This window comes from Borostomias antarcticus (assembly GCF_949987555.1).
Source record: "Borostomias antarcticus genome assembly, chromosome: 6".
In the NCBI taxonomy this organism is placed as follows: Eukaryota; Metazoa; Chordata; class Actinopteri; order Stomiiformes; family Stomiidae; genus Borostomias; species Borostomias antarcticus.
In genome coordinates, this window is record NC_140239.1 from 4,212,173 (window position 1) to 4,240,093 (window position 27,921).

Here is a 27,921-nt window from a genome sequence, read left to right on the forward strand (position 1 = left end):
CAGTCCTCCCAGCCCCAACTCAAGCCACCAGTTACCCATAGTCCCACTCCACTCCACTCCTGTCCATCTAGCTTAGACCCCTCTCTTCTAGTCCCTGCTTGTCCCCCCTGTGCTCTCAGCTTCTACCACTGCAGTTCAGCTCCCCACTTCTAGTCCCAATACCAGTTTTCTCTAGTTCCCAGCCCCTAGTTCTGTTTCCACGTTAGTTTCTAGCCCAGTCCCAATAGTTTCTAGCCCAGTCCCAATCCAGTCCCAGCCTCATTCCCTGTTCCCTTCCCTTGAGGTCACACAGGAGGCGTTCCCATAGTGAGACACTCACCCGTGTTACTCAGAGAACCGGGGTTATGCAAATAACCTTAGCCTGGTAAACCAGACTCAAAGCGATTTTGTGTGTGTGACACAATTTCGCGATGAGTCTGGTTTACCAGGCTAGCTGTTTTGCACGGTCACGAGAGAAGACTAGCGTTGCCAGGTTCATATAAGGGCTTTGAAACTCTTGCCTTGGCAGAGGGGTAACTGTCAAATCTGGCAACCCTACGACAGTTGTTTATGAACCCGTTGAACATACGATGCAGCTGTAGAATAGTGTGTTTATTGCAGAGTTAAACGCTGAAATTCTTGCAATTCAACATTACTACTTCAGCAACATTCTCACAGATGTGTGAGTGTCGACACTGAATCTGACAGCTTGCAGATTTTCCCCACGATTTCCCTGTAGCTCGCTGGTACTGGGGAGTTAAGCCAGAGAGGGAGGGGCTTTTGGAGTTGCTCAATATGGCTGCGCCCTGTGGTGAAAAACAAATGTAGAAGGTAAATGTTTCGAGTTTTAAATGTACTACCCAGTGCTGTGCTATGTTATAACGTAGTGGCAGACAGTTCAGCATGGGACCTGTTTTTGTAGTAATTTAATTGTAAACTGTCTTCTGTGCAAACTGCTCCACGACATGAAATGTAACTTGGTGGCTATATAACGTTAGCTAGCTAGCTAATGCTCTTCAAGATAGCCAGTCGAGTTTGACCGTTCAACCATTGCTGTCTCGTGCCCATGGCTTGCTGCAACGACACATGCAGGGATGATATGTTTATCTCTTGATATAAACGTGTGAAGTTGTATTTCAGAGATAAACGTTAAGTGTACAACGACCCTTTATTAGCTAACGTTAGCAAAGTGCTCGCCTTTGCACACTTCCATGGCTAGCGAGCTGACGTTAGCTAACACACACACGCACTCACGTGTGACGACACCGTCATTGACATTGCACTGCACAGCGGGGGGGTTTTCTCAGACAGCGACATGTTTGTTTAGTAAACCAAAGTAAGATAAAATATGGTTCATTGTTTGATGGCAATTTGACTAAACCCATAGTGCCTGCACTGGCCACAGTCTCGTGACCTCAGGACAGGACGGACAGACCCGGTGCCGAGACTAGGTGGACCGACTCACTTAGGTGGACCGACTCACTGCCTCCATGGCGAAGGAGCAGCCCAACGCGATAGACCTCCCGCTGCTGGACTCGTCCGACCTGCAGGAGCTGGAGCAGGTCAAAACTGCCATTAACGACCACCTCAGCTCAGGTACTGGTAGGAAACCATTTATACTCTACTCTCTTCACCTGCTTTTTTTTTATTTCTGTCCTCCCTCTACTCTTTTCCTCCTTTAAATGTAGTCATGATCATTGTCGCCTACCCTCGCTCCTCCAGAGCTGACTTTGTGCACTGTCATGTCTGTGTGTGTTTGACAGATCGGGGGAGTGTGCTGTTAAACAGCCTGGTGGATTACTACTTGGAGACCAGCTCTTCCCAGGCTGTCCTGCTGCTCTGCTCTGTCAGAGAGCCCCATGACAAGGTGAGCAATACCCCCCCCCTCTCTCGCTCTCTCTCTCTCTCTACGTCTCTCTCTCTCTCTCTCTCTCTCTCTCTCTCTCTCTCTCTACGTCTCTCTCAGGCACACACATGCTCCTTTACATTTGGCTCGTGAAGTCGTGATTCACAGTTTTCACTGGAACGCTCCTCACAACTTGTTTTCTCGGCTAGTGAACTCGTACTGTACCAATTGCCCCTACCCCTAGTTAGCCCTGGAAGCCGTGAACAAGATGGCAGCTCTGTGTAATAAACTTTAATAATACTGTTTTATTAACATTTCAGTCTTATTTGTGTCTCATTAAATCAGTCGTTCACACAGTATTCCCCAACTGTTATCTGAGGACAAGTTCGCAACCACTTTTGTATGCGCAAAATACCGTGTCGTGGTACTACTGGTTGGGCAAACAAAGCTAGCTAACGTTGTCTACTGTACCGCGATGGGTGACGTCGTTCTTCGTGTCTCCCACCTCACCACTTCCCAGACAAATGGAATGCAGCAACACACACACATTCAAGTACTGTACACACACACACACCAACCGTATTGCATGGTTAAAGGAGAATTCCACCCTAGAACAATATTGGGCTCAACAACTAGACACCCACAAAACAATAAAGAAAAATGTGGTTTCCTTGACTATAGTTGCTCAATGTAAACAAAGCATGTTCACAAAGTCGTCACTTCCGGGGTTTTGCCGTGTCGAAACGTGTCGACAAGTCCCCGGAAGCAAAATAACCAGGTCTACAAAAAATAGGGACTCGAGGCGGGTGCACCATGCTAACCCTCTAGCTCTAGCCTACCCTATAAAGTTAGTTCAACAAAACGAAAAATATGCAATCGCACACACTCACACAAAAGATGACAACCAACACACAGATGTTTCATTTACCTGTGATGAATCTCGTTGTCTTTTATTATTGTCCTTGATTAGCTCTGCGTTGTGTTTTTTTTTTCCAATAAAAGACGGCCCCAATCTCACACAATACCACACAGTCCAGTGTCTCCTTTTCAGGTGTATTCCAAATGAATCTCTCCAACACGGGATTTGAGCCTCAGCAAAAGCGATTTATTACAGGAGGTTTGACATACAAAAGACGATGGCATGCCTAATGTACAGTTGACCTCTCTGTATGCTGTCTGAACCCAAATCAAAGCATTGGTCTCGTTGCAACGTTCTTATGTGGTTTGAGTGTCCCCCCTCCCTCGTCTCTTCTCCGATAAGACTGTCTCTCTGGTCTCTTCTGTGGCCTTGTTTTGACCCATTAACCTACGCCGCCTCGGCGCCCAGGCCTTTATCTCTAACCACAACAATGGTGTTTGGCCCAGAGTGTACCAGCCATGGAATGTCTTCATCTCATAAGTCTATGGAAGAGGGACACTGTTGCTTACCGAAAACTCAAGCCGACAGCCATACTCAGAGGTCAATCATCATAATTAGGAAATAGCTAACAGGATCATATTAAAACAAATTTCTCTGAAAATCAACAATATTCAACACCTGAGTTCTTTGGACTTTTTTCGGCATTCTGGCAGCCGATGGAAACTCACTCACTCACTAATTGCACAGTATTTTGGCATTGTTGGTGTTCTTCTTCAATAGCAAATATAGCTAGATACAGGGTCTGACTAATGTTCTGAGGGATCTGTCGAGATCTTGGTCTAGTTGGTACCATTCTCCGTGCTCAGCTTGTCACCAGTAGATATATAGACTATGCAACGCTCCCATCTACAGGTCGAGAACAAGTAGAATTCGGTATTCGTTCGTTCACACCAAAGAGTATTTGAAGCCTGTAAAATGGTATTCAGGACAGCCCTAATTGTCACTGGTATTCTGTTAAATGTGTGTGTGTCTCTCACGTGTGTGTGTCTCTCCCCAGCACCTGCTGGACAAGCTGAACGAGAGTCTGGGGCGACCGCCGTGTCGCCTGGCGGCACTCACTCTGCTGGGGAACGTCATTCGCCGGCAGCCCTCATGGATGCACAAGATCACCCGCTTCCCACTGCTGGCCTCCCTACTCAAATGCCTTAAGGTACCGGAAGGTTCTGTTGTAGCACCCATAGGCCCATCGCAGAGTAGGAGTGCTGATCTAGGATCAGGTCCCACACTTCATATCATTTCATTCAAAAGGAACAGCTGATCCTGGATCAGTCAGCACACCCCTACTCTGAGAAGCTTTACAAATATGAGTCATAAGCTGTGTTCTGAATCGCTCCCTATTCACTATATAGTGCACTATATAGGGCGTCAGCCATTTTGTTTGTAGTGTCCGAATTCTCCACGGAATTTTCATTCCCTATATAGTCCACTATTTATTACCCCTTGATTTGCAGGGAACAGTGCATGTACCCTACATTTTCTCCGTTCGCTAGGTAGTTCACTACATGGTGAACCCTATATAGGGAGTGAGGGAACGAGGGAGCGATTCCAAACACAGCTAATGTCTTTTCTCTGACATGAATGTGTTCCCCTACTGTTAGATTATGTAGTCATTGTCATGCTACTCTCGCTCTCTCTAGTGTATGAAATGTTTTTGGTTTGTACTCATGGCCTGTTCTGTCTCTCCGCCCCTGCCTGCAGACGGACTCTGACGTGGTGGTGTTGATAACAGGAGTCCTGGTGCTTATCACCTTATTACCCATGATCCCTCAGGCGGGGAAGCAGCACATCTACGACTTCTTCGACATCTTTGGTCGCCTGGCTTCCTGGAGCCTGAAAAACCCAGGTGACTGAGCGATCCCTAGTTTCAAGTTTTCCCATGTGAAACGTCTGACTGTCTCTACCAACCTATTCTCTCTCTCTGTTGGTCTGTCTGTCACAGGCCATGTCCATGGAGTCTACCTGGTCCACCTCCATGCCAGTGTGTACTCTCTGTTCCACCGGCTCTATGGCATGTACCCCTGCAACTTTGTGTCCTACCTGCGCTCACACTACAGTATGAAGGAGAACCTGGACACCTTTGAGGAAGTGGTGAAGGTGAGGATTAGGGCTGGGTATCGATTAGAATTTCAAGAATCGATTCCGATTCACAAGGTTCAAAATCGATTATCACGATTCGATTCAATATCGATTCGGTTAGTGTTACTAAAACCATTTTTTTTTTTTAGCTGTAACCTTAATTACATGACTGCCAAGTTATGCAACACATCAATACTAGGGCTGGGTATCGATACTGATTTCCAAAAATGAATGAATGAATGAATTCATTCCTTCATTTATTCATTCATTCATTCATTCATTAAAGAAAAGATCGATTTTGGGATTCATGAATCGATTCTGAATCATTTGATTCAGAATCGATTAATAGATTATTATTTATTTATTTTATTATTATTTATTTATTTTATTTAACCCAGCCCTAGCGAGGATGCAATGATAGTCCTATATGGGACACACACTGCTGTGGGACTTTTATAGCCTACTTTTATAGCCTATGTCCTAACTGTTCTATGTTCTAACTGTTCTATGTTCCGTAGCCGATGTTGGAACATGTGCGGGTGCATCCAGAGCTGGTGACAGGAACCCAGGACTACGAGTTGGACCCCTCCAGGTGAGGGCACCTTTAGTTTCTATTCTCACCTGGGCCACAAGGGGGCAGGTTGGAGCCACCACAATGTTGCTACGGTAGCTCTAGAACAGGGGTGTCAAACTCAAATACACAGTGGGCCAAAATTTAAAACTTGAACAAAGTCGCGGGCCAACATTGAACAAATGAAAATTTTAATATGGACCCAAACAAGTTTTGCTTTAACATTGAATATGCACTTATCACTTTAGCTTTTGGTGCGCATCAATGGTGTGCACTAACATATGTGAATACGCCCTCAGACACAAGTGTTGGTGCTCCATCTGCTCAGTAGGGAAGCTTGTAAAACCCTGACTGTCCTACAGCTAGGCAGACAGACAGACAGCTGGCATGCAGACAGACAGGCAGACAGGCAGGCAGACAGGCAGGCAGACAGGCCGGCAAGAAGGCAGACAGGATTGAATGAACAGGAACAGAGCAAACACAGAGGCCGGCTAGGTCAACACAGGTGTCTCTATCACAGTGAGACGTTACATAACGTAAAGCTTCTGTTTTCTGCCTTTCTTTTCGCCATTTTTAAGAAGGGGTAACACGGTTACAGTTGTAGTATGAGATTGCTATGACTACTGTCACAGAAGAGAGGGCGTTTCTGGGTCCTGTCTTGATTGACGCGCCAAAACAACACCAGAGCATTATGAGATTTGTAGTATTAGCGGTGAATGCGCTGTATAATTCTGGCGGGCCAGCTCTAGTAGTCATTTGGTATTGCCTCGCGGGCCAAATATAATTACACTGCGGGCCAAAATTGGCCCGCGGGCCAGAGTTTGACACCCCTGCTCTAGAACAACGAGGCATAGTTAACAAATGCTTAATGATCCTCCAGGTCTGCCATATCCATTAAAAAGTAGTCTTGCATAACCAGACCTTTCTCCACACTTCATTCCAGTGCTGGAGAAGGGTCTGGCTGCACCCGATTATCATTCTGAGATAGGGGGGAGAAAACTCAGTATAAAATGCTGTATAACCCCCCACACATCCCTCCCCGGGCAGGTGGAAGAGGTTTGAGATCCACGACATCGTGATAGAATGTGCCAAAGTGTCCCTGGACCCCAAAGAGTCGTCGTGTGAGGAGGGCTACTCCAGCATGCCGGACTACCTGTCCCCCCAACCCCACCACCGCCCGCTACGACCCCTGGACAGCACCTCCAGCCCCTACACTGACCTGCACAACAGCTACGGTCAGAACCGCACACTGCCCCACCCCTGCTGTACACTAGAGTCTGGTATTTCATATTATAGTTATCCAACTATAAATCTACTCACAGCTGTGTTTTATAGCATTCACACCAGCGGTCATAGGGTTGGGCTATTCATGTGTTCACAGGGTTGTGTGATTCATGTGTTCACAGGGTTGTGTGTTTCAGTGTGCGCTTTGCGTTTCCTCCACAGGAAGCTCCGCCTCCACCCCCCTCTCGGTGGGCCGGCCCCCTCTGTCCCTGTCCCTCCTTCAGCCCTCGGTCTGCAGCCCACAGCCCTCCTTCCTACAGGTACGTCTACAGTACTTCCTCTAACAGAACACTGCACCATGGGCCCCCAACAGAACACTGCACCATGGGCCCCTAACAGAACACTGCACCACGGGCCCCTAACAGAACACTGCACCACGGGCCCCTAACAGAACACTGCACCTTGGGCCCCTAACAGAACACTGCACCTTGGGCCCCTAACAGAACACTGCACCACGGGCCCCTAACAGAACACTGCACCATGGGCCCCTAACAGAACACTGCACCACCAGCCCCTAACAGAACACTGCACCACGGGCCCCTAACAGAACACTGCACCACGGGCCCCTAACAGAACACTGCACCACGGGCCCCTAACAGAACACTGCACCATGGGCCCCCAACAGAACACTGCACCTTGGGCCCCCAACAGAACACTGCACCATGGGCCCATGTCGCAGGTTGACTAGAGGTCCACACACAGACACATGGTTTACCAGGGAGACAATATGTAATCAATTACATTTGAGTTTGAAAGGGAGGGCCGGGTGTCCCGTGTGGATCTAGTATAACCGTGTCCCACTCTTTGTCCAGAGCCAGGGCTCTGAAGCGGACTCTTCTGGGATCAAGGAGTCCATCTGGAGCCCCTCCTCCGAGTGCGGCATGACCACGCCCCCCACCTCCCGCGGAATCTCCCCCACCAACGTTCCGGAACTCTCCCAGAGTTCCACGCACCCCCCAAGCAGGACGCCCAGTGGATCAGGTCTGCCTTCTCTACCAGGGGCTCTGCACCTGTCTCTATGCAATACGATTCAAGGCAACGCAATACTTTTGCGCTGCAGTACAATACTATGTCCAAGGTCTCCAGAACGGGCGCTTCATTCTTGTGCGTCTTGTTTCTTCTGAATGAAGCAGTCTAGAGATGCATGTTGTTTGTTGTGTCACCTCAGGTGTGAAATGTCCCTCCTCAGCCACCACCCTTGCCGCCACACTGTTTGATGAGTATGAGCACGTCAGTCTACCGCCCGACACTGACAACCAGGTACACACCACTCACACTGCTATCAGTAGCTAGGACACAGCTAGTGACTAAATATTTTTCTCTTAGCCTATTTCTTCTGTGTGATCCTGAGCTGGCATTCACAAATCTCTCTCACTCATCTTAGTACTCCTGTATCGCACTAAAAGTTCCTAGCTAAGAGTTCCCTCTTAAAACCTATTCACAAAGCTGCTAAAACCAACTTATGGTACACTCCGTGGACATGGCCTATGACTGCAGTTCACTCACTGTTACACTTCCTGACAGCAGAAGCAGCGACCAATAGGAGAGGTGGAGAGAAGCAACCCCGAGGTTGTCAACAACAACACTAAAGGTCAGCTCTGCTCCTCCCACACCTTCTCTCTCTCTCTCAAACACAGATGAATCCTCATCTTCATTTTGAGAGTATGTAAATGGTGTTCGGCTTGTGTGTGTCTGTGTGTCTGCGTGCGTGTGTGTGTGTGTGTGTGTGTGTAATATATCAGCCCTAAGTTGCTTCCTGGAGGAGAAGGTGTGAAGAGCACTTTGTCTATAGTGTGTCATAACCATACTCGTGTCCTGTCTGCCAGGCGTGGGAGAGAGGGTGAGGAACATGTCTCTGACGGAGCTCTCTGACTTCATGAAGGAGCAGGACCTGGACCTCAGCCAGGGAACCAGGAGAGAGGGGGACGAAGGTGAAGCGCTACCCACTAGGCACAGGACTTCACCACTAACGAGTCACCACTTAACGAGTCACCACTTAACAAGTCACCACTTAACGAGTCACCACTTAATGAGTCACCACTAACGAGTCACCACTTAATGAGTAGCAGGCACAGGACATCACCACTAACGAGTCACCACTTAACGAGTAGCAGGCACAGGACATCAACACTAACGAGTCACCGATTAAGGAGTCACCGCTAACGAGTCACCACTTAACGAGTAGCAACACTGCATGGGAAACAGTTGGAAGTCATTTAAATGAAGTAACGCATGAACTTCGCTTCTGTTCTGCGAACGTACCGCAAACTCCGCCTCTGTTCTTTCCGTCTTCCAATCAGACGCCATCACAGAGGAGCTCTTGAAGCTGACCAAGCCCACGCATGACGTCACAGCGACCCCGACCGGCGCCGACAGCTCCTTCTGCGGCACCACAGAGACTCTGACGGGTCGCCAGGGGCAACCGCTCTCCGCCTCCAACCAGAGCCTCAACAAGGACCCCCAGCGCCTGGTCTCCGTGCCCGACAGAGGCGACGGCGCGGCGGGCGCGGCCGACAGCTCGCTGCCCTGGTCTTTCCGGCCTTGCTTCACCCCCATCGACAGCCTACTGCCCGGCGGCCAAAGCCCCTACCGGGGGTCCGAAGAGGAGGGTTCAGGGCTGGCCAATCCCAGCATGTTCTCACCCAGTCCTTTCAGGGACTCCGCCCCGCCCTACGAGCCCCTGTTTGAGCTGGCGCTGCCCCGGGCCGCCTCTCTGTTCGTGAGCCGCAAGACCTGGGAAGTGTCCCAGAGGGCTGGAGCAGAGCGAGAGAAGGAGGGAGGAGGAGGAAGAGGAGGAGGAGGAGAAGAGAGGGAGGAGGAAGGGGAGGATGTGGTGGTCATGTCCCCCCTGGAAGTTCTGGATCGTCTCATTCAGCAAGGCCACGAAGCCCATGATAAAGTCATGAAGAGGTGAGTCCGTCCATCCGTCCATCCGTCCATCCATAACAAGCTTCATTGTCCTCTGAGCGTGTTAACTAAATCTAACCTTAGCACTGTTGATGTAGTTTGACATATACACAGACCAGTGAGCCATAGCTATCCTCTCTCTCTCTCTCTCTCTCTCTCTCTCTCTCTCTCTCTCCCTCCCTCTCTCTCTCTCTCTGTGTTTGTGTGTTTGTTTGTTTGTTTACAGACTACCAATGCCAAACAAGTCGGTGGACTGGACTCACTTTGGAGGTAAACAACAGAGTGTGAAAGCCAAAGGTACAGCAGAATTAATGAACCCTCTCTAGGCTTCGCTGGGGAGGACCAGAGCTGTCCTGTTTCTGCCCTGTCCATCCTGCCTCCCTGCCCCCGCGTCTCTCTATCTCCCCCGGACTGTCGTTCGTTCACCTGTCTTTCTTTTCACCTGCAGGACCCCTGTCTCAACCTCCTTACCTGCAACAGTTCATGTATCCCCAACCTGGCTTATTACACTCTTTTCTTACCTCTTAAATACTGTTCTTAAATACTTAAGGCGCACTTGATTTACCTTGATAGATATGCGACACAATGGAAACGTTAAAGGGGTGGTCCCAAACGCTTGGACAGCATGGCATACCAGAAGAGAGAAATCAAGTGCACTTGAGTACTAGAAGTAGAACGCAAGTGCATGTTTTCCTCGGGTCTACTCTGTCGGTCAGTGGGGAGCCGTCTGTAGGCTGGTCTCTCTCGCTGGTTCTCATCTGATGTCTTCAATCCTCTGAATCAAACTGACCTTTTAACTCGCCGAAATGGCCTGTCCAGCTGCATGATTAAAACTGAATGTTAAAGTTAAGAGTTATAGCTTTTCGTTTGCAAATTTGACTTACTTTTGTCTCATTGACCAAGTAATTCCAGCCAGTCTTGTAATAATAATGGACATCGTGGGACATTTGTGTCTTGTGTTGTACTTCCTGGTTCTGCGTCAGGCTCCACCCCTCAGGACGAGCTGCAGACAGTGCGCAGCCAGCTGCTCCTCCTGCACAACCAGCTGCAGTACGAGCGATACAAGAGAGAGCAGCACGCCATCCGCAACCGCCGCCTCCTCAGGCGCATCATCAACGCCACCGCCATGGAGGAGCAGAACAACTCCATGGTAACGACGCATCCCACACGCACCGTCGCCCGCGGCAACTCGCCCTCGCACTCTGTTACCCATGGCGACGCGCCCTCTCACTGCTAGCCACCGTACACTTTGTCAAACCTCAAGTGATTGATTAGTCGGCAGTTAGAGCAACTGTCAGTTCACTTTCCCCAAATATCATGGGTCCAGTTCCCTGTATAGTAAAGTATCAAGTTCCATAGACGAGCGTACAGACCTGCAAACTCATCGCCTTTCGGCTACAATCCCCGTTCTTAGTGTCAACCATGTCACTCACGTGGATGTCCCCGGATCCCCTCTATGTGACTTTAGTGTCAGATCACGTCACCTTCTTCACTCCTCCAGACTTTGCATGTCTGAGTGAGGTTTTTGATTGAGATGGCGTTTCTGATGCCCTGTCGTCCCCCCCTGGCCCCGGCGGTCAGAAGGCCCAGCTGAAGCTGCAGGAGGTGGAGGTCCAGTCCCTCCAGGCCAGCCTGCAGGAGGAGCAGCAGCGCTCCCGGCTGCTGAAGCAGGAGGCGCAGGCCGAGACCTCCCGCCTGCACGGACAGATACACCTGCTGCAGCAGCAGCACCACGAGTACTACACCAAGGCTCAGAAACTACAGGTACACACACACACGTGCGCACGCACACACACACACACACACACACACATGCTGTATCACACACACACATATGCTGTATCACGCACACACACACATGCTGTATCACGCACGCACACACACACACACACATGCTGTATCATGCACACACACACACTCACAAACACATGCTGTATCACACACACACACACACACACACACACACACACACACATATGCTGTATCACGCACACACACACATATATGCTGTATCACACACACACACACATACTCACGTACGTACGTATGTATACATGTATGTAGCAGAGGCTATCCACTGCATAGTTACTGTCCCCTGTGAAATCGGATATTTACTAAATTGATGATATCAACGATGATACACCATGAGCAGTTGATTTATCTTTCTAAATTGTGTCCATTTTGGTGATGAACAGCAAGTTTATTGTGCACTTGTTAATCAGCTATAATGGCGGCTTGTGATTGGTTGTGCCCAGAGCGAGTTACAGGAGTGCCAAAGCAGGATGGGGGATCTGGAGGCGGAGCTTCAGATGGCCAATAACGAGGCTTACAATGCAGGACACCAGCTTACCCAGCTGTCACTCAAGGTGGGGTCAAAGCACCCAACCTGCTCGAGCACCTTGTTTATAAACAAACTGAACTTTTTTAGTTTATTTGCTTTTTAACGGTATTGCTTCAAAACAAAATTAGTGCAAATTGCGTTGTGGTGGCAAAAGAAATCACTTCACTGTGATGATTTATTTGATTTGAGCACCGTCCTCATCCTCATCTTCCTCCTCTCCAGCTGAGTAACAGCGAGGAGCTGCAGCAGCAGATGTACCTGCTGAACAAGCAGCTGCTCCTCCTAGGGGAGACCAACAAGCTCTGCATGGAGGAGGTGCGAAGGTGTGGCCCCGAGTCCAGCGAGGTAACGGCCAGATCGAAACCTCACCTGGGAAAACCCGATCAGTGTTGGTCAACTTCATCATGAACCTTACCAAGTTGCTTTGACTGATCTGTAGAAGTCTCTCTCTCTCTCCTCTATCTCTCTCTCTCTCTCCTCTTTCTCTCTCTCTCTTTGTCTCTTTCTCTCCTCTCTCTCTTTGTCTCTTTCTCTCCTCTCTCTCTTTCTCTTTGTCTCTTTCTCTCCTCTCTCTCTTTCTCTCTCCTCTCTGCTCTTTCTCTCCTCTCTCTCTTTCTCTCTCCTCTCCTCTTTCTCTGTCTCTCTCCTCTCCTCTCTCTCTCTCTCCCTCCTTCTCTCTCTCCCTCTCTCTCTCTCATTCTCTCTCCGCGCAGGAGCTGCGCATGCTGCAGTGGTCTCTGGGTAAGGAGGCGGAGCGTCTTCGTCAGAGCGAGGTGCAGCAGTCCCAGTGCCTGGAGGCGGCCCAGCAGCGCATCACAGACCTGGAGGCCCAGCTGGCCAAGAAGGAGCACCTCATCCTGGAGCAGAAGAAGTTCCTGGAGGACGTCAAGGCCCAGGCCAAGTGAGGGACAGAGACCCACACAAAAACACACAAACACGCACACTAAAAACAGATTTTGGATTGTTAAATCAACGCTAAAAGTGTCTCTTTTTTTTGTTTGTGCTTGTGTGTCCGTGTTTGCCTACCTACATCCCTCCCTCCCTCCCTCTCCAGGGGTCAGCTGCAGGCGTCGGAGAGCTGCTACCTGTCTCTCCGCTGCGTCACTCAGGCCCTGCAGACCGAGATGCTGCAGCTGTACAGCCAGCTGGACCTGGAGACCCAGACCCAGGCCTCCAACAGCCTCCCCGAGCCCGCAGACGTCCAGGCCTGCGGACGCAGCCCCTCCAGGTGACCAGGCTTAAATCTGACCCCTATAGCTCCCTCAAGGCTCAGCGATGATGTCACACTGCTGTATTTACATACTGGTGCAGTTCGCTCTAATATCTATATGTACGGAGGTCTATCTTTAGACTGGGATATAATGGTTTTCTCTTAGCCGATGTCCCGTGTCTGTCGTAGGCCTAGTTGTGTGTCAGTGGACAGCGACAGAATCGCTGTGTTGCGCTAGCTGACGTGTGTGTGCGTGTGTGTGTGTGTGTGTGCGTGCCTGTGCCAGGCCAAATGGCAGCAGCAGTGGCGTGCCAGCATCCCAGGGCAGCCTGGAGAGAGCGAGCCAAGCGAGCTCCACCTCCCCCGGAAGCGCTCTCACCCCGGGGGGGACCACCCAGTCCTCCACGACCGCCAGCTTCAACGGGAGCCTGGATGAGCCGATGACCGACGTGTCCCCCCCGCGGCTGGCCGCCTCCTCCCCCCACCACCACCTGGCCTCCTCCCCCCTCTCCCTCTCCCCTGCCGACTCCCCGCTCGCCGTGGGCTCCTACCCCAGCGCCAAGTCCTTCCTGGGCATGCACGCCAGGGAGCTCTTCCGAAACAAGAGCGAGAGCCATTGTGAGGACGGCGAGGGGCAGGTGGCCGTGGCCGAGGCCCAGCTCGCCGGCCTCTCCCTCGGCCCGGAGACGAGGGAGGGTGGGGGGCAGCCTCCAGACCCCGGGAACGCCCCGTCCAGCGCCCTGACCCCTCCCCAGGGTCCAGCCGCCGGCCCCCTCCCAGAGGGCCACGCCCAGACGGCTCCGAGCCAGACGGGCCCTCCGGGGCCCCAGCAGGTCGCCGCCCGCCAGAGGAGACACGTCCTCAGCATCATGGACTACAATGAGTCCCAGCAGGAGCACAGCTGAGGAGACGGGGATGGAGGGATGGAGGAGGGGATCGGAAGATGGAAGTAAAGAAGGGAGGGGAGGGGATGGGGGGAGGGAGAGCCGCTGCCACTAATAAGCTGGTGCCGAAGCAACTGACAGATCTGTGAATGCAGTGTTATGCCTCCCTTGTCCTGCAGAGAGCAGCAGAGTCCAGGCTAATTTTTTAAAGCTCTGCTTTGTTAATAAGTAAAAAGAAAAAAAAATCGTACCCCTTTTTACATTTCTCACATGTTTCTGCTCAACAATTAGCTCTTGAATGTACTCCACACCACCGAAGGGCTACAGGGATGTGTATCTGAAGGGGGGAGGTAGGGGGTGTGAACAAAATGTTGAAGTATTGTTTAAGTCACTGTTAAAGGTGCATTCCGAGTTTCACTGACAGGGATTGTTGGTGATGTAGCTGGTCGGTTGGGAGCAGGGTCATGGGGTCAAGTCCTTTTCAACTCATGAAGCAGTGCGATTTCAAAATCTAGAAATGAAAGGACTAAGATTTATTTTTTTCTCTCCTCAGCGAATCGAAAATAACATCATTGCCTTTTTGTTCGACGATTGAATCGGAGGTTGACTTTATTTCCTGACGTAGATGTGACTGACTGATCGATGTGAACGAGCCTCGACCCCAGCCTTAAGTTGTAAATCTATCTAGGGGCCGTGTCTGTCTGTGTGAACTTTGCTGCATGAGTTAGAATGAGTAACTGCACCAGGAAAACAAGATGCTTTTTTATGTTTAGAGGATGTTTTAATAAGCTATTTATTTATTGTTGGCACCCTGGATCTCCGCTGGCCTGCTTTCTTAGCAGGCGCTGCCTGTAGGGCTGCTGCTGGTGGCTGGCTATGGATGAGGTCCTATACAAGTGCAATACTGTTCTCCTTCGACACTGCAGCCCTGGGGTGAGCCTGCAGAGAAACCCTTGCTGCCTGGTCAAGACCCAGACACATGCTGTATGCCTATAGGCCCCGTCCCAAACCAACCACCACCAAGCCTACCCTCTATGCACTTGTGGAGATCTGAGTGGATCGAGACGGGTTGGAACGGACTGAGCGGAAAGGCGGCGGTCAAGCTTTTACTGTGTTGCTTACACCCGTCCTTTTCAAAGCCCCTCACACCTCTGGAAGTGCACAGGGAGCAGGGCGGAGGTTGGGATGGTACCGGGCCGTGCTATAAGTGTACTATTCGTTTTCCGAGCTGTGGCTTTCAGGAGACTCCCTTAAGACTGCCTCGTCTCGCGTGATCTGCGATTGTTCTACAGATGGGTACTTTAATTATCAACACGCATTAATCAATATTGGTGTTATGATTAAAGAAATGGGACAACCTAGCGAATAGCAGCTTAACTGAATCAAGCTAACTTCTCTTTTGAGATAAAATGAAGATCTCATGTACAGTAGTCAGGTTACAGCTATAATGTTAGTTTCCTTGGTTGAAGCAAAATGTCTGACACATTTGAGTTATTTGCACCACGTGTAGCTCATCTAGCTTCTTGAGGCTACATTAAGCTAGTTTACTGGCTGGTTTGCCATAGGACCAGTAACATCGTCCAGATTAGGGGGTGGGCCCTGCTACTGTAACATTGTGTCCTATTGGATAATTAGTGCCTTGATGGCCGTAGATGACCTCTGGAGCTGTTCTTGATTGGCTACTTGACCTGTCAGGTGATGTAAGCATGTAGACGGTGCCAATATGTTTACATCAGGACTGTATGAGACCAGATGGGACAGATGCCGAGCACAGGACTGCTGTTGTATACTGGCAGCCACATGCCTTGATGTCCATGTGTTTCCATAGTGTCTGTTCAGGGCAAACGCACACCTGCCTGAAACTCGCGTCTTGACAGAGGTGTCTCAACCACATACCAAATGCCTTCCACCTAGACAGGGGTGGTATCGTTGTTCTGATTCTGAATATTCTGAAAGTGGGCCTGTTCATGATGTGGTTCTTGTTGTTGCCATATCTTTGCCGACAGTCACAAGGTGGAGAGAGACCAGCGTTTCTATATCATCCGGTTCCATATACCTACATACTCCCTGCTCAGGGTTATCCACCTGGAGAGGCCTCACCCTCACGCCTGCTCAGGGTTATCCACCTGGAGGTCTCACCCTCACACGCCTGCTCAGGGTTATCCACCTGGAGAGGCCTCACCCTCACGCCTGCTCAGGGTTATCCACCTGGAGAGGCCTCACCCTCACACGCCTGCTCAGGGTTATCCACCTGGAGGTCTCACCCTCACACACCTGCTCAGGGTTATCCACCTGGAGGTCTCACCCTCACACACCTGCTCAGGGTTATCCACCTGGAGGTCTCACCCTCACACACCTGCTCAGGGTTATCCACCTGGAGGCCTCACCCTCACACGCCTGCTCAGGGTTATCCACCTGGAGAGGTCTCACCCTCACACACCTGCTCAGGGTTATCCACCTGGAGAGGCCTCACCCTCACACGCCTGCTCAGGGTTATCCACCTGGAGAGGCCTCACCCTCACACGCCTGCTCAGGGTTATCCACCTGGAGAGGCCTCACCCTCACACACCTGCTCAGGGTTATCCACCTGGAGAGGTCTCACCCTCACACGCCTGCTCAGGGTTATCCACCTGGAGAGGCCTCACCCTCACACGCCTGCTCAGGGTTATCCACCTGGAGAGGCCTCACCCTCACACGCCTGCTCAGGGTTATCCACCTGGAGAGGCCTCACCCTCACACGCCTGCTCAGGGTTATCCACCTGGAGAGGTCTCACCCTCACACACCTGCTCAGGGTTATCCACCTGGAGAGGTCTCACCCTCACATGCCTGCTCAGGGTTATCCACCTGGAGAGGTCTCACCCTCACACGCCTGCTCAGGGTTATCCACCTGGAGAGGCCTCACCCTCGCACGCCCAATAACAAAACAGTATTACTCATCGGTAATCCTCAAAGATTATGTAATTTCAAAGGTCTCAGTTGTTCCTTCAAGTGTTGTTCTTCAGTCCATCTTGATTTCAATTTCTAGCACCACGGGAGTGAAATAATTCTAAGTCTGTTTCTATGGTGTTTGGTACAACAATTGGACCGCCTGCAATCCGGGATACCCTGAGTGGAGTATCATGACGAAAAGGCAATGTTCTTCTAAGGAAAATGACGTGTTGATGACTGTGAACAATAAAAATAAAAAAAAATCTAAATCTGTGTGTGTCGTGTTCTTTCTCCTCTAGATGTCAAGTGACATGACATCACTGTGATACTAAGTTAGTTGGAGATAACACAGTGAACTGATTTGCTTCCTACAGTTGGTGTAATTCCTACATGACGCTTGTTCCTACACAGATGATGCACTAATACAAGACTGCCTTTTTTTAAGAGGTGCCACAACAACATCGTTATATGAATACAACATAGCTTAAAACTATGCAAGATGGTAGCATAATGTAGTCGATAAGCAGTCAAAACACAGTTCCAATACCTTACTGTAAGACACGGCCATTATCTGCTGCAAGACATGAAAAGGCAGGAAATGAGCCTAGTGCCGTGCACTTTTATCAACAAACACCAGACCCACAGGGGCCTCATAAGTGGTTGCGTCCCGGGGGCCTCCAGGCTGGCTTGCCTGCATGCCATCCCCCTCCTCCTGTCCTCTTGGTCCGGCCCTTGCTGCCAGTGAGGGCCCCTCTGACCTGGCTGACGGAGAGGTCCCCTGCCCCGGCCGCCACTGCTCCACTGGCTCCCTGGTTCTGGTGCTGGTTCTGGTCCTGGTCCTGGTCCTGGAGGTGGCTGGCGTTGGGAGTGCCGGAGGGGCTGAGGGCGCCCCTGTAGTGGGAGGAGCCGAGGCGGTTGAGGAGGTCCAGGGCCAGTGGGATGAGGCTGACCACGCCCCCGTAGTAGTTCCTGGCCTCGTCACAGCTCAGCCTGTTCACCTCGTCATGGGGGTAGCTGGAGGGGGGGGGGGGACAGACACAGGGGCTGTGTCCGAATGTCCATACTACATGCTACATACTATATAGTACATACTACAACTCACATACTACATGCTATTTAGTACATACTACTCCACGAAAACATGTTTAGTATGCAAGATAAATGTAGCATGCTACTCGAGTATGTACTATTTAGTACGCCAGATGTAGCAGGCACAATTTTGATGTAGCTTGCTGCATCTGGCGTACTATATAGTATGTACTACATACATAGTATGGACATTCGGGCACAGCCAGGCTCTTGTTTAATGCTCTAATATGCATCCTTCTTTCCTGTCCTTATGGTGGTCTTTGATCTACATGATTGGACAGGTGAATGTGTTCTAGATAGTTTCTGCTAGTCCAGGCTTATCAGATCAGAGATGTCTTCAAGGAGGGATGAGTTTCAATCAATCAGTCAAAGCTTTATTTATATAGCGCATTTCATACACAGAGGTAACACAATGCGCTTTACAAAGATCAAGGGAGGTGGGCATAGGTCCCACCCCTACATATTCCAGAGGGAAGCAAAAAAACAGTATCACCCAGGGGCCAGAAAAGTGAGCTGTAAAAATTCTTCCCTGACCTCTCTCAACGAGACGATCGAGCAAGCTCCTGGAGTATGTTGTGTCCAACGGCTGAGAACATTTATAGACCAATAAATTACATGAACGTAATCAAGTTTCAAGAGTTTTTACATGGTCAAGGTCTTAGGTTTGAACAAAGAGAGGGGGTGGGAGCGAGAGAGACAGGGGAGGAGGAAGAGAGGGAGAGAGATGGAGGGGAGCAGAGAGAGATGTAGTCACTCAACTGGGCCTGCAGTTTGCTGATGTTGCAGTTGGGGCCGAGGAGTAATCTGCAGGAGTCCAGGACTCCTCCCCCCTCAGGGCTGTGGGCGGAGCTTCCTAGCAGCTCCAGCACCGCCCTGAGTCCCCCCACGATCTCCAAAAAGAGGGAGAAAATACGCCTGTCCGTGGTGTTGCTGCAGTGGAGGTCCTTGTAGCCCTGCACCTGAGGGAGGGGATTTTAAAGCTCTGAACTGATCAGTATCAATACAGCCAGGACTAAACTACACCAGGATGAGACATCCTCTGGAATCTTATCTTGATTGCCATTGTTCAATAGCTACTGGACCTATATACTGTAGGACAATGTCCATTGACTCTTGAGGAAATGTAACTGAATTTCATATGAGCGCAGTATACAGCCAGTAGAATTTCATCAACATAACCCGAAGTTGTGGTTTGTGGTTTAGTAGGATAGATTCCAAACAGACTCAAGTTCAACTCCTGCACACTGTGCTCAGGGAGTGGGGTTGTATCATGTTCTCACCTGCATGACAGATGATACAGGCTCGGTTCTGTCGTGAGCATGCTCCCTGGACCTCTCCAACGCTGCTATGAAGATGAACTGTTGCTGCTTGAACAGCTTGTGCTTCATTTCTAGGGCCTTCAGCCTCTCCGTGGCCTCACTCATAGTACTGAGCCAGCTCGGACTGGGAAGACCTGGAACCAGGCACAACAAGATACAGGACATGTTACTGATGCACTTGGAAATCTCTAGGCTATTGTTTCAGGAGGAAAATGGACATGACACGATTGACCTTGCAAGGTTACTTACTAGAAGGGATTTTGTGCACCTGACACTATCTCTTCAAATGTAAAAGATAGAGATACTGAACAGAGTCCTGGTGTGTCTGCGACTCTGCGTGTTGACCAGAGTTCTGGAACCACACAAGCAACGGCGTCGCTAGGCAACACAATGAGGCGTGCCAGTCTCGAACGCCTATGACGTTTTCCTTAGCAACGTTAAATGCGTCTTAGCGACGGACTTCCAAAATTGACGTGATTAACGCGGTAAGTAAACAGTCACAAAGTTCACAAGCGACATTTTATCTGTTATTATTATTGTTGTTGTGGTTGTTGTTGTTGTTGCATGCTTAATTCTTCTATCGACTTGTTTTGGAAGAATACTGACGAATAGCTCTCTACAGACAATGCTATAGCCAAGCAGGACACCAAGTGCGTTAGCTAGAGTAGCTAGCTACAAACAATAACATCCATCTAGCTAACGTTTTGTGACTGAAGCTTGCAGTAATGTTGATCCACCGATATCCGATTAACGCAACTGTTCCCCTCTCATACTGTAGATCACAGTTCATCATGGATGCAACAGACAAACCGCTGAGAATTCCACCTGAAATGGCCATTTATGCCGAAAAGCATGAAATATTTGATTTAATCCAGGTAAAATGTTCGAATAATGTACGCTGAGGAATACTGATGATTGATATAGCCACTGTCCCTCTACCTGTCTTCTTTCATGTCACAGTAACTGTGTGGTTCTGATGTTGTAGAACCTGGTGACAAATCTGATGGTGGACAAACCAGATGAGCCCATCCTGTATCTCACTGGCCTGCTGAAGAGGGCTAGTGTTGAGGGTAAGCTGCAGGCTACAGAGGAGCTATGATCTGAGCTGGAGAGCTGTAGGCTTGGCACATTCAAGTTTCATCTGAGGAACATGAACACAAACCTAAATCCTTCAGTTTGATCCTAGGTGTGAAGAACACATTAAACACGATAGGTACCAGCTGCATAGTCGACAGCTTAAGGCCACAAAACCCTGTGTCTCTGTGACCTTCCCTTAGCGAGATATGGCCGTTTCGATTCCCCCTATTGACAATGAATGGGGGGATTTTTTTGCTCCCCAAGTCCAAAAAATGAGGTAATTACAGATTTTGCTTGTTGGTCATTTTTATTATGGTACCGTACTTACACCACTAGGTGACGCTGTGTATCTACCATCTAGGAATTAGACTGAATCACCCAACAGTCAGTGAAGTACTGAATCCATGAATCAAAATCCCTGCACTGCCTTCTGTGGGGGGGAGAGAGAGAGGGGGGGTTATGATTGAAACAGCTCAGATCTCTGGGGCTAAAAATACTAATATCAAGATCAATAATTCGAGATAGAAAACGTTTGATACCGTTTGAGGAAATGAGAAGACAACATGTTCAAGGTGTTCTTCTTTGGAATATTTTCATGCTTCTTTTTTTCCTGCCATCTTTTTATACGTGCACTATTGTTCAAAGTGTCTGCTCACTATGATTCGAATGTCCCTTTGACTGACTGACTAAAGTATCTCAGTCACTTCATACAGCATGTGTGTTTTTATGTTGTCTTCTGTCGCAGTACCCAGAGTTATGCTGCTTGGCCCTCCAGCATCAGGGAAAAGAACTAATGTAAGTTGGTTAGATTATCATTAGGGCTTTTCACACTGTACGTTCTTTAACATAAACAGGTCTATTATGATCTGACAGCTAATATCTGAAAAAATATGTTAATTCATGTGAGTGGAATGAATTCTGGTGTAAATGAAGCCTAAAGTCTGGCAGTGTAGCTACTGTACTAAAACATGCAATACACAAAAAACTTGCCAATGCGTTATGAGTAGTCTTTTTTACTGTGTTGTTTATGTAATCTTTTCCTAATCTGTTTTTTAAAATGTCTTTCTTACTGTTTTTATCCGGCACTTAACATCTTGCCCTGGGACAGCAGTTGAAAACTACAGTAGCTACTCAGCTAACACTGGCACATTTACTATGAGGGCTCATTTACTAAAATGTTCCTAAAATTGTTGATTGGTGTGCATTGTCCCTGTGAAAAATAAACGGAATAAAGTAAAGTAGCCCATCTGAACGACCATGGGACCTGTTGTTGTGTTAACCACTCTAGGCCAGGAAGCTGTGTGAACACACTCAGGCCATCCATGTCACTGCAAGCAACTTGCTGAAGGAGGACACTGACTTGACCAAGCAGGCCCTAGAGTACAAAGAAAAACAGCAGGTACAGCTCACACACACACACACACACACACACACACACACACACACACACACACACACACACACACACACAATGTACAGCAAAAGTAACATAGCTTTTATTTATCCTTAGCGTTGTTCAGAGGTATGCAAAACAGCAGTGGATGCAGTCGGACTTGTGAATGTGAACGCAGCGGAAATAGGTCACTCAGCAAACGAGCAGCGTTAGATAAGGGGAAGAGGAGAACACTAAAACACATCCCTGTAGTGTAATTATCCTAATCATCTCCCCCCATACGACTTCTCAAGGTTCTCCTCTCTGCAGAATAAGGAGCTAATTCAGAAGAGGAAGATAAAAAGGTTCTCGAGTCGAGCTGAACTATTGTTGATTCAGCTTCTTTAGTAGAGGGTAAACTACTACTACACTACCAACCCATTACATGTCTATGGCATTATAAGTATACAGCATATTTTGCTACTACGGTACCGTACGCATTGGATTAGAATATGTTCATAATAATATGTTCATATCATATCTCTATGACTGTACTGGCCTCTCTGCCTGATTGCTTCTCTTACGACTACTAACTGCTCCACGAGCACCAACACTCTCTTTTAGTCTTCTGATACATCCAGATGATTTAAAAGAGAAAGAGTAAGAGTGTGAGGTCAGTCAGGTGTGGACCTCCATGTTTTAGCTGTGTAGAGACCAGCAGGGAGGTGCTCCCCTCGCCTCTCCTCTTCTCAAAACCTGACATTTGATGGGGTTCGAGAGGAGTAGCTTCTTCACCGCCATGAATAATTGAGCGCGCTGGAATACACCAGTGGAATATCTCTGTTGCAGCGCTGCACTAACACACTGTTGATCTAGTAGTCGGGGCAGGGGCAGAAGAGGGGTGGGGTGACGGGGTCCGGTGTGTGTGTGTGTGTGTGTGTGTGTGTGTGTGTGTGTGTGTGTGTGTGTGTGTGTGTGTGTGTGTGATACAGCATATGTGTGTGTGTGTGTGTGTGTGTGTGTGTGTGTGATATAGCATATGTGTGTGTGTGTGTGTGTGTGTGTGTGTGTGTGTGTGTGTGTGATACAGCATATGTGTGTGTGTGTGTGTGTGTGATACAGTATGTGTGTGTGTGTGATACAGCATGTGTGTGTGTGTGTGTGTGTGTGATACAGCATGTGTGTGTGTGTGATACAGCATGTGTGTGTGTGTGTGTGTGTGTGTGATACAGCATATGTGTGTATGTGTCTGTGTGTGTGTGTGTGTGTGTGTGTGTGTGTGTGTGTGATAGAGCATGTCTGTGTGTGTGTGTGTGTGTGATACAGCATGTCTGTGTGTGTGTGTGTGTGTGTGTGTGTGTGTGTGTGTGATACAGCATGTCTGTGTGTGTGTGTGTGTGTGTGTGTGTGTGTGTGTTTGTGTGTGATACAGCATATGTGTGTGTGTGTTGGTGGAAAGTCAGCCATGCCTTCACACCTTCTGGCCTCCAGCACCTCTCTCTGGTTGACAGTTCAGAGAGAAAGCACAGGTGCTTGAACAGGAGCAGGTGGAATAGAGCTTCTCTTTTGTGTTCTCTTGATGTTTACCATGCTGTTGTTGTTGTTGACAGGAGATCCCAAACGACCTGTGGATCAAGCTGATTAAGCAGCGGCTGTCAAAGATCGACTGCATGCGTCGGGTAAGAGACTCTCCAACCTCTGCAACCTGGAGACCGCTCCATTCCCTACACACACACACACACACACACGCACACACACACACACGCACACAGCTGTACACACACCAGCAGGCAGACACGCCCGTTTACGGTACATCTGATAATACAGTACTTTCAAAGATGGATCGATCATCTGTCATCTTCCCTTCTGCTAGTCAAACATGCCTTTAGCTGTAACTGAAAGAAGGAAGAATACGGTCCTCGTCCGGAGTGATAGAGCAGTCAGAGAGACAGCCCAGTCATTCAGTCAGTCAGTCACGAGGCGTGTATCCAGATCATTAGATAGAAGCTGTTCTCCTGAAGAGAGACATCTTGTCCTGTCACTGTCTATTACCGCAGCAAGACATGCTTCTGGATGGAAGGCTGCAGTGCAACTACCAACACACACACGCACACGCACACACACACGCACACACACACTCACACACTGACATTCCTGGAAATAAACAGAGTGTTTAGCAACGCTAATGACAACAAATACCTGAACAGGATGTGGTCCTTCCTGGATCGGTGTGTTTACGTAATGATGTCATTACCCCAGTGTGCAGCAGCTGTGTTCCCAGGGGATCACCCCCCCCCCCCCCTCGTCCCCCACCGCCCCCCCCCCCCCCCAGGGAGCCGGGCCTCCTGTGATAGAACAGAAGGACTGTTAAAGGGGAACCTTCACCATCAACCATCACCATCAACCCCCCCCCCCCCCCCCCCCTATGACTGTGACACTGTACCTCCCCCCCCCAGCGTGATCTGTGTCCCAGCCCGTCCTCTCATCCTGACGCCCCTGTATCACAGTCAATAAGCCTCCCATCACACACGTGCACCCCTAGCCTGACTTCAGCGGGGGAGGAGGGGGGGGGGCGCCCTCTGAAGTGTCACTTTCCCTCTCAGTGGTGTGGAGGCTGGAGCGGGAGAACAATCCTACTTGATAAACAGCTTTTTTTCCCTTCTTTTCTAAACTCTGCTTAGGCGGAATACATTTCTTAACTTTCTCCACTTGGCATCTTTTAACTTTGGTCTTTTAAGCTGAGCACTTTCTGGTTAGTTTCTTCTTTTAATCTGCTAATGGCTGTTTATCCCCTCAGGCTAAATGTCTGACGCTATTTATCCGTTTATTTCATTATTTCCTGCTGATTTGCATAAACGCAGGGAATTCAGTCAAACAAGAGCACACTCTCTATAAAGAAGATGTGCTGCAGTGTTTGTGTGTGTGCGTGTGTGTGTGTGTGCGTGTGTGTTTGCGTGTGTGTGTGTGCGTGTGTGTGTGTGTGTATGTGTGTGTGTGTGTGTGTGCGTTTGCGCTTGTGACAGCCTCCCTTCATCTGCTGGTCCCAGTCTTCACGGGAACATGAATCGCCTAGCGACAGGATGATTGGCAGGTCCCATCAGGGGTGAAGTCAAGACCCATCTGCTTAATTACCACAGCGGCAGCTCCGCGGCTCAGAATGTTTTCATGCGCTCCCTGCCTACCTGCCTCCCAGATGAAGATACTCGGAGCGTTAATCACGCCTAACGCAAGGCTGAGGCTCGGCTCCACCTGGCTGTCCCCTCCTCTCAAAAGGCCTCTCCTCCTCCTCTTCCTCCTCCTCTTCCTCCTCCTCTTCATCCTCCTCTTCATCTTTCTCTTCTATATCGCCGTGCTGCGGCTAGTCAAACTCTTGACTGGCAGTCTTCAGGGAAATCAGAGCTGAAAGAGAGAGAGTGTGTGAGAGAGAGAGAGAGAGAGAGAGAGACTGAGAGAGGGTAAGAGGGGGGAGATAATGAAGGTGTGTCAGTAACATAACAACTCTATTATCTGTGCTCCCGTGCTGAGAGAGAGGAGGATGACTCCGGAGAGGGGAGAGGACACCCAGGTGTGTCAGCCACGCCGCACCTCACCTCCAGGGGGAGCTCTCTCAGGGGAACCTGCCAGTTTCCATCAGCCTGCATCACCGGAGAGCTCTTCACTCTACAAGGATGCGGCTCTGAAAGATGGCTCATCATCATTAGCTCATCTCAGCAGATCTTAAACACAAGCGCTACCATTAGAGGGTAGTAGAGTAAATTAAAGCAAATTGCCAGTTTGGGAACCTTTAAATGTGTAACTGAGTATCTAGGACTGGAATGAGGAACTGATTTATACCGATAAGATACCATAAGGATAAGAGATAACAAGAATTCCAGTGTAGCAGTACCTGTACTTGCTACACATGGCAAATAAACGCTCTATTCTATTCCATTCTATTCTAAAAAATAAATTTTAACTGCATGCCTGGCTACAGTATATCTATGGCAATCTTACAAAATACCTTGTATGCTTACAAAATGGCTGCCATAAACATTCAAGCTGCAATGTACTGTAGTATATTGGTTGAAAAAGTGTAGTAAATAGACTGTTTGGCTTCATAGAGAAATGCCAAACACTGCCATCATCATCGTCACCACCACCACCGTCTCCTTCTCTAAAGCTACACATTTGTTTGCTTGTTTCTGTGTCATCCACTTAAAGGTGTACAGAAACGCTATGAGCTTTTAATGCCATCCTGGGAGCAGTTTGGCTGGTTGGGTTATCCAATCACCCTGACCACAAATAACCCCCACGGCTCCCACGGTAACAAGCAGAGAGTGTATAATCACTAGGAATATAAGGGTCTAACACGCTAAACATTTGGGCTTTAACCAAGATATACCTCATCATTTATTAACCAGTGATTACCCCCGTTAGCATGCCGGAGCGCAGCCGTAAAGCACACATCGTTAGAGGGACCACATCGTTAGAGGGGCCACATCGTTAGTGGGACCACATCGTTAGAGGGGCCTCATCGTCTTTCTGGGCTATAACGGTAGGAGCAGCCATGGGAGCACACCGCTATTACACAGAACATGGGAGGACAGTGTTGTCATTCTAAAGAGGTCAGATTGGGAACATGGTTAGCTTTATGTTACATGCTATAGAATAGATCATGTGGTTGTTGCCAGTGTGGCGTTTTGCTCCGCTGGAGATCCTCCAGATGAGGTTACAGAAGGTGTGGAGGTTCCCCTTGGTGGAGGCCTTGCCTTGTAATTACAGTAAATCATTCGGACACTGAGGTGTATTAGCTGTGCACCTACTGCGCCTTTTAATCACTGCTTTATTGTCACCAGTCAGTAGATACATATGTAGTCCAGGGCCAGTCCAGTGTTGAGTGTGTGTGTGTGTGTGTGTGTGTGTGTGTCTCCCACGGGAGTTGTCCTGGGGTCTGTGTTGCTGCAGGTCTGAGGCACGGCCCCTCAGTAATACAAACACACACCCCATGATTAGCCGATTAGCGTCCGGGGTGGCTAATTGCCTGATTGTTCAGTCCAAAGGTCTTTGTTAGCGAGCCTCAGAGACAGGCCGCGGATCCTTTGTGTGGAGAGCAGCAGCAGACTGGTAAAGGTCTCTCTCCTTGCTTGTCAGGCCTCGCCTCCCTCCCTCCCCCCCTCCCCCCCCCGGCCTGCTGCTGAGCCGGCTGTGACATCTGCTCTAACGCGTGTCCGTCCTGTGACTCCGCCCCCCCCGAACTGCCCCGGCGCTGCAGATGTTTCGGTCCCGGGGTTGTGTATCCGTCTGCCCCGCGCGCTCTACGGACCCCGTTTGATGTCGGGATGAAACGGAATGGAGGGAGCCGCGGTGCTGCCCCCCAGGGAGGGAGGCAGGGCCGAGGAGAGGAGGAGAGGTCGGGGGTGTTGTTGTGCGACCGGCTCATTAGAATTTCAATCAGGCTGGAGCTCTGGCGGGGCAGGGGAGCAGGCTAGAGCCCCTTCCCCAGCCCGGGCTGTCCTCCGGGACTGGAGGGCGGAGGTGGGAGCAGGATCTAGCCTGGACGCAGACTGACGTCTGGGGCTCGCTAGCCGGGCCCATCCAGAGTTTACCTGACGGAGGCTCGGCTCAATAGTTCTACTCCACCTGCCACTCGTTTAGTCAAATCCCTATTTTATAGTTAAGTGCCATTTTCCCACAGTAAGGAAGAAGGGCTGCCTCCTTGGCACCCTCCCCTATTACCTGCTACTGGGCAGTGCTGCCTCCCAGGCACACCCCCTCCCCTATTACCTTCTACTGGGCAGTGCTGCCTCCCAGGTACACCCCCCCCCTATTACCTGCTACTGGGCAGTGCTGCCTCCCAGGTACACCCCCCCCCCCCCCCCCCCTATGACCTGCTACTGGGCAGTGCTGCCTCCCAGGCGGTCATCAGTCTAATGGCCCAGGGAGAGACAGGGAAGAGGCTCAGGAAGAGAGTTAAACAGTTACTGGTTTCAAAGATCAAAGACAAAAACAAAGACGAATCTCAAACAAGCGAGGGGGGGGGGGGGTCCTCTGATAGTACTTAGATCTATAAATGTTTGTCTTATTCCTTCATTTTATTTATTTATCTGGAGATGAATCGCCGCATAAGTGATAAGTTGGG

The 27,921-nt window shown here is 49.6% G+C and overlaps 3 protein-coding genes across 9 annotated transcripts in view; 2 read left to right on the forward strand and 1 right to left on the reverse strand.

The window, feature by feature from the left end:
* Positions 1–680: 680 nt before the first annotated feature.
* tsc1a (TSC complex subunit 1a) lies at positions 681–14,049 on the forward strand. Of its 7 annotated transcripts, none has more exons than XM_084440184.1 (22): positions 681–810; positions 1,367–1,581; positions 1,743–1,846; positions 3,742–3,894; positions 4,443–4,587; positions 4,684–4,838; positions 5,339–5,412; positions 6,439–6,626; positions 6,838–6,935; positions 7,488–7,656; positions 7,844–7,935; positions 8,200–8,266; positions 8,502–8,606; positions 8,976–9,585; positions 9,809–9,879; positions 10,566–10,732; positions 11,164–11,346; positions 11,838–11,948; positions 12,146–12,268; positions 12,637–12,824; positions 12,978–13,151; positions 13,420–14,049. In XM_084440184.1, exons 2-22 carry the CDS (start codon positions 1,470–1,472, stop codon positions 14,036–14,038), a joined length of 3,708 nt encoding a protein of 1,235 aa, XP_084296310.1. In that variant the 5' UTR covers positions 681–810; positions 1,367–1,469; the 3' UTR covers positions 14,039–14,049. The 7 variants fall into 7 exon arrangements, with proteins under 7 accessions (XP_084296310.1, XP_084296313.1, XP_084296314.1 ...); XM_084440187.1 differs by having other exon boundaries at positions 13,432–14,049; XM_084440188.1 differs by having other exon boundaries at positions 11,850–11,948.
* Positions 14,050–15,160: 1,111 nt separating this feature from the next.
* Positions 15,161–19,459, reverse strand: spaca9 (sperm acrosome associated 9; the record flags this gene model as incomplete). Its single annotated transcript, XM_084439615.1, has 4 exons — positions 15,161–15,168; positions 17,818–17,960; positions 18,795–18,994; positions 19,316–19,459. The coding sequence occupies 4 exons, from the start codon at positions 19,457–19,459 to the stop codon at positions 15,161–15,163; spliced, it is 495 nt and encodes a 164-aa protein (XP_084295741.1).
* Positions 19,460–20,145: 686 nt separating this feature from the next.
* The window catches only part of ak8 (adenylate kinase 8), a gene marked incomplete at both ends in the record, with an annotated part of 20,910 nt that continues 13,134 nt past the window's right edge, over positions 20,146–27,921 (forward strand). Inside the window, 5 exons of the mRNA XM_084439616.1 lie at positions 20,146–20,229; positions 20,340–20,424; positions 21,177–21,226; positions 21,720–21,830; positions 23,414–23,482. Coding sequence (XP_084295742.1) covers positions 20,146–20,229; positions 20,340–20,424; positions 21,177–21,226; positions 21,720–21,830; positions 23,414–23,482 — 399 coding nt within the window. The remainder of the gene's footprint in view (positions 20,230–20,339; positions 20,425–21,176; positions 21,227–21,719; positions 21,831–23,413; positions 23,483–27,921) is intronic.

Excerpts from the sequence above, each read along its gene's own strand:
- tsc1a (XM_084440184.1), top strand. The coding sequence starts at position 1,470 with ATGGCGAAGGAGCAGCCCAACGCGATAGACCTCCCGCTGCTGGACTCG. Across the intron at positions 8,607-8,975 it reads CAGGAGAGAGGGGGACGAAG|ACGCCATCACAGAGGAGCTC; the intron begins GTGAAGCGCTAC and ends TCTTCCAATCAG. Across the intron at positions 9,880-10,565 it reads ACAGAGTGTGAAAGCCAAAG|GCTCCACCCCTCAGGACGAG; the intron begins GTACAGCAGAAT and ends GTTCTGCGTCAG.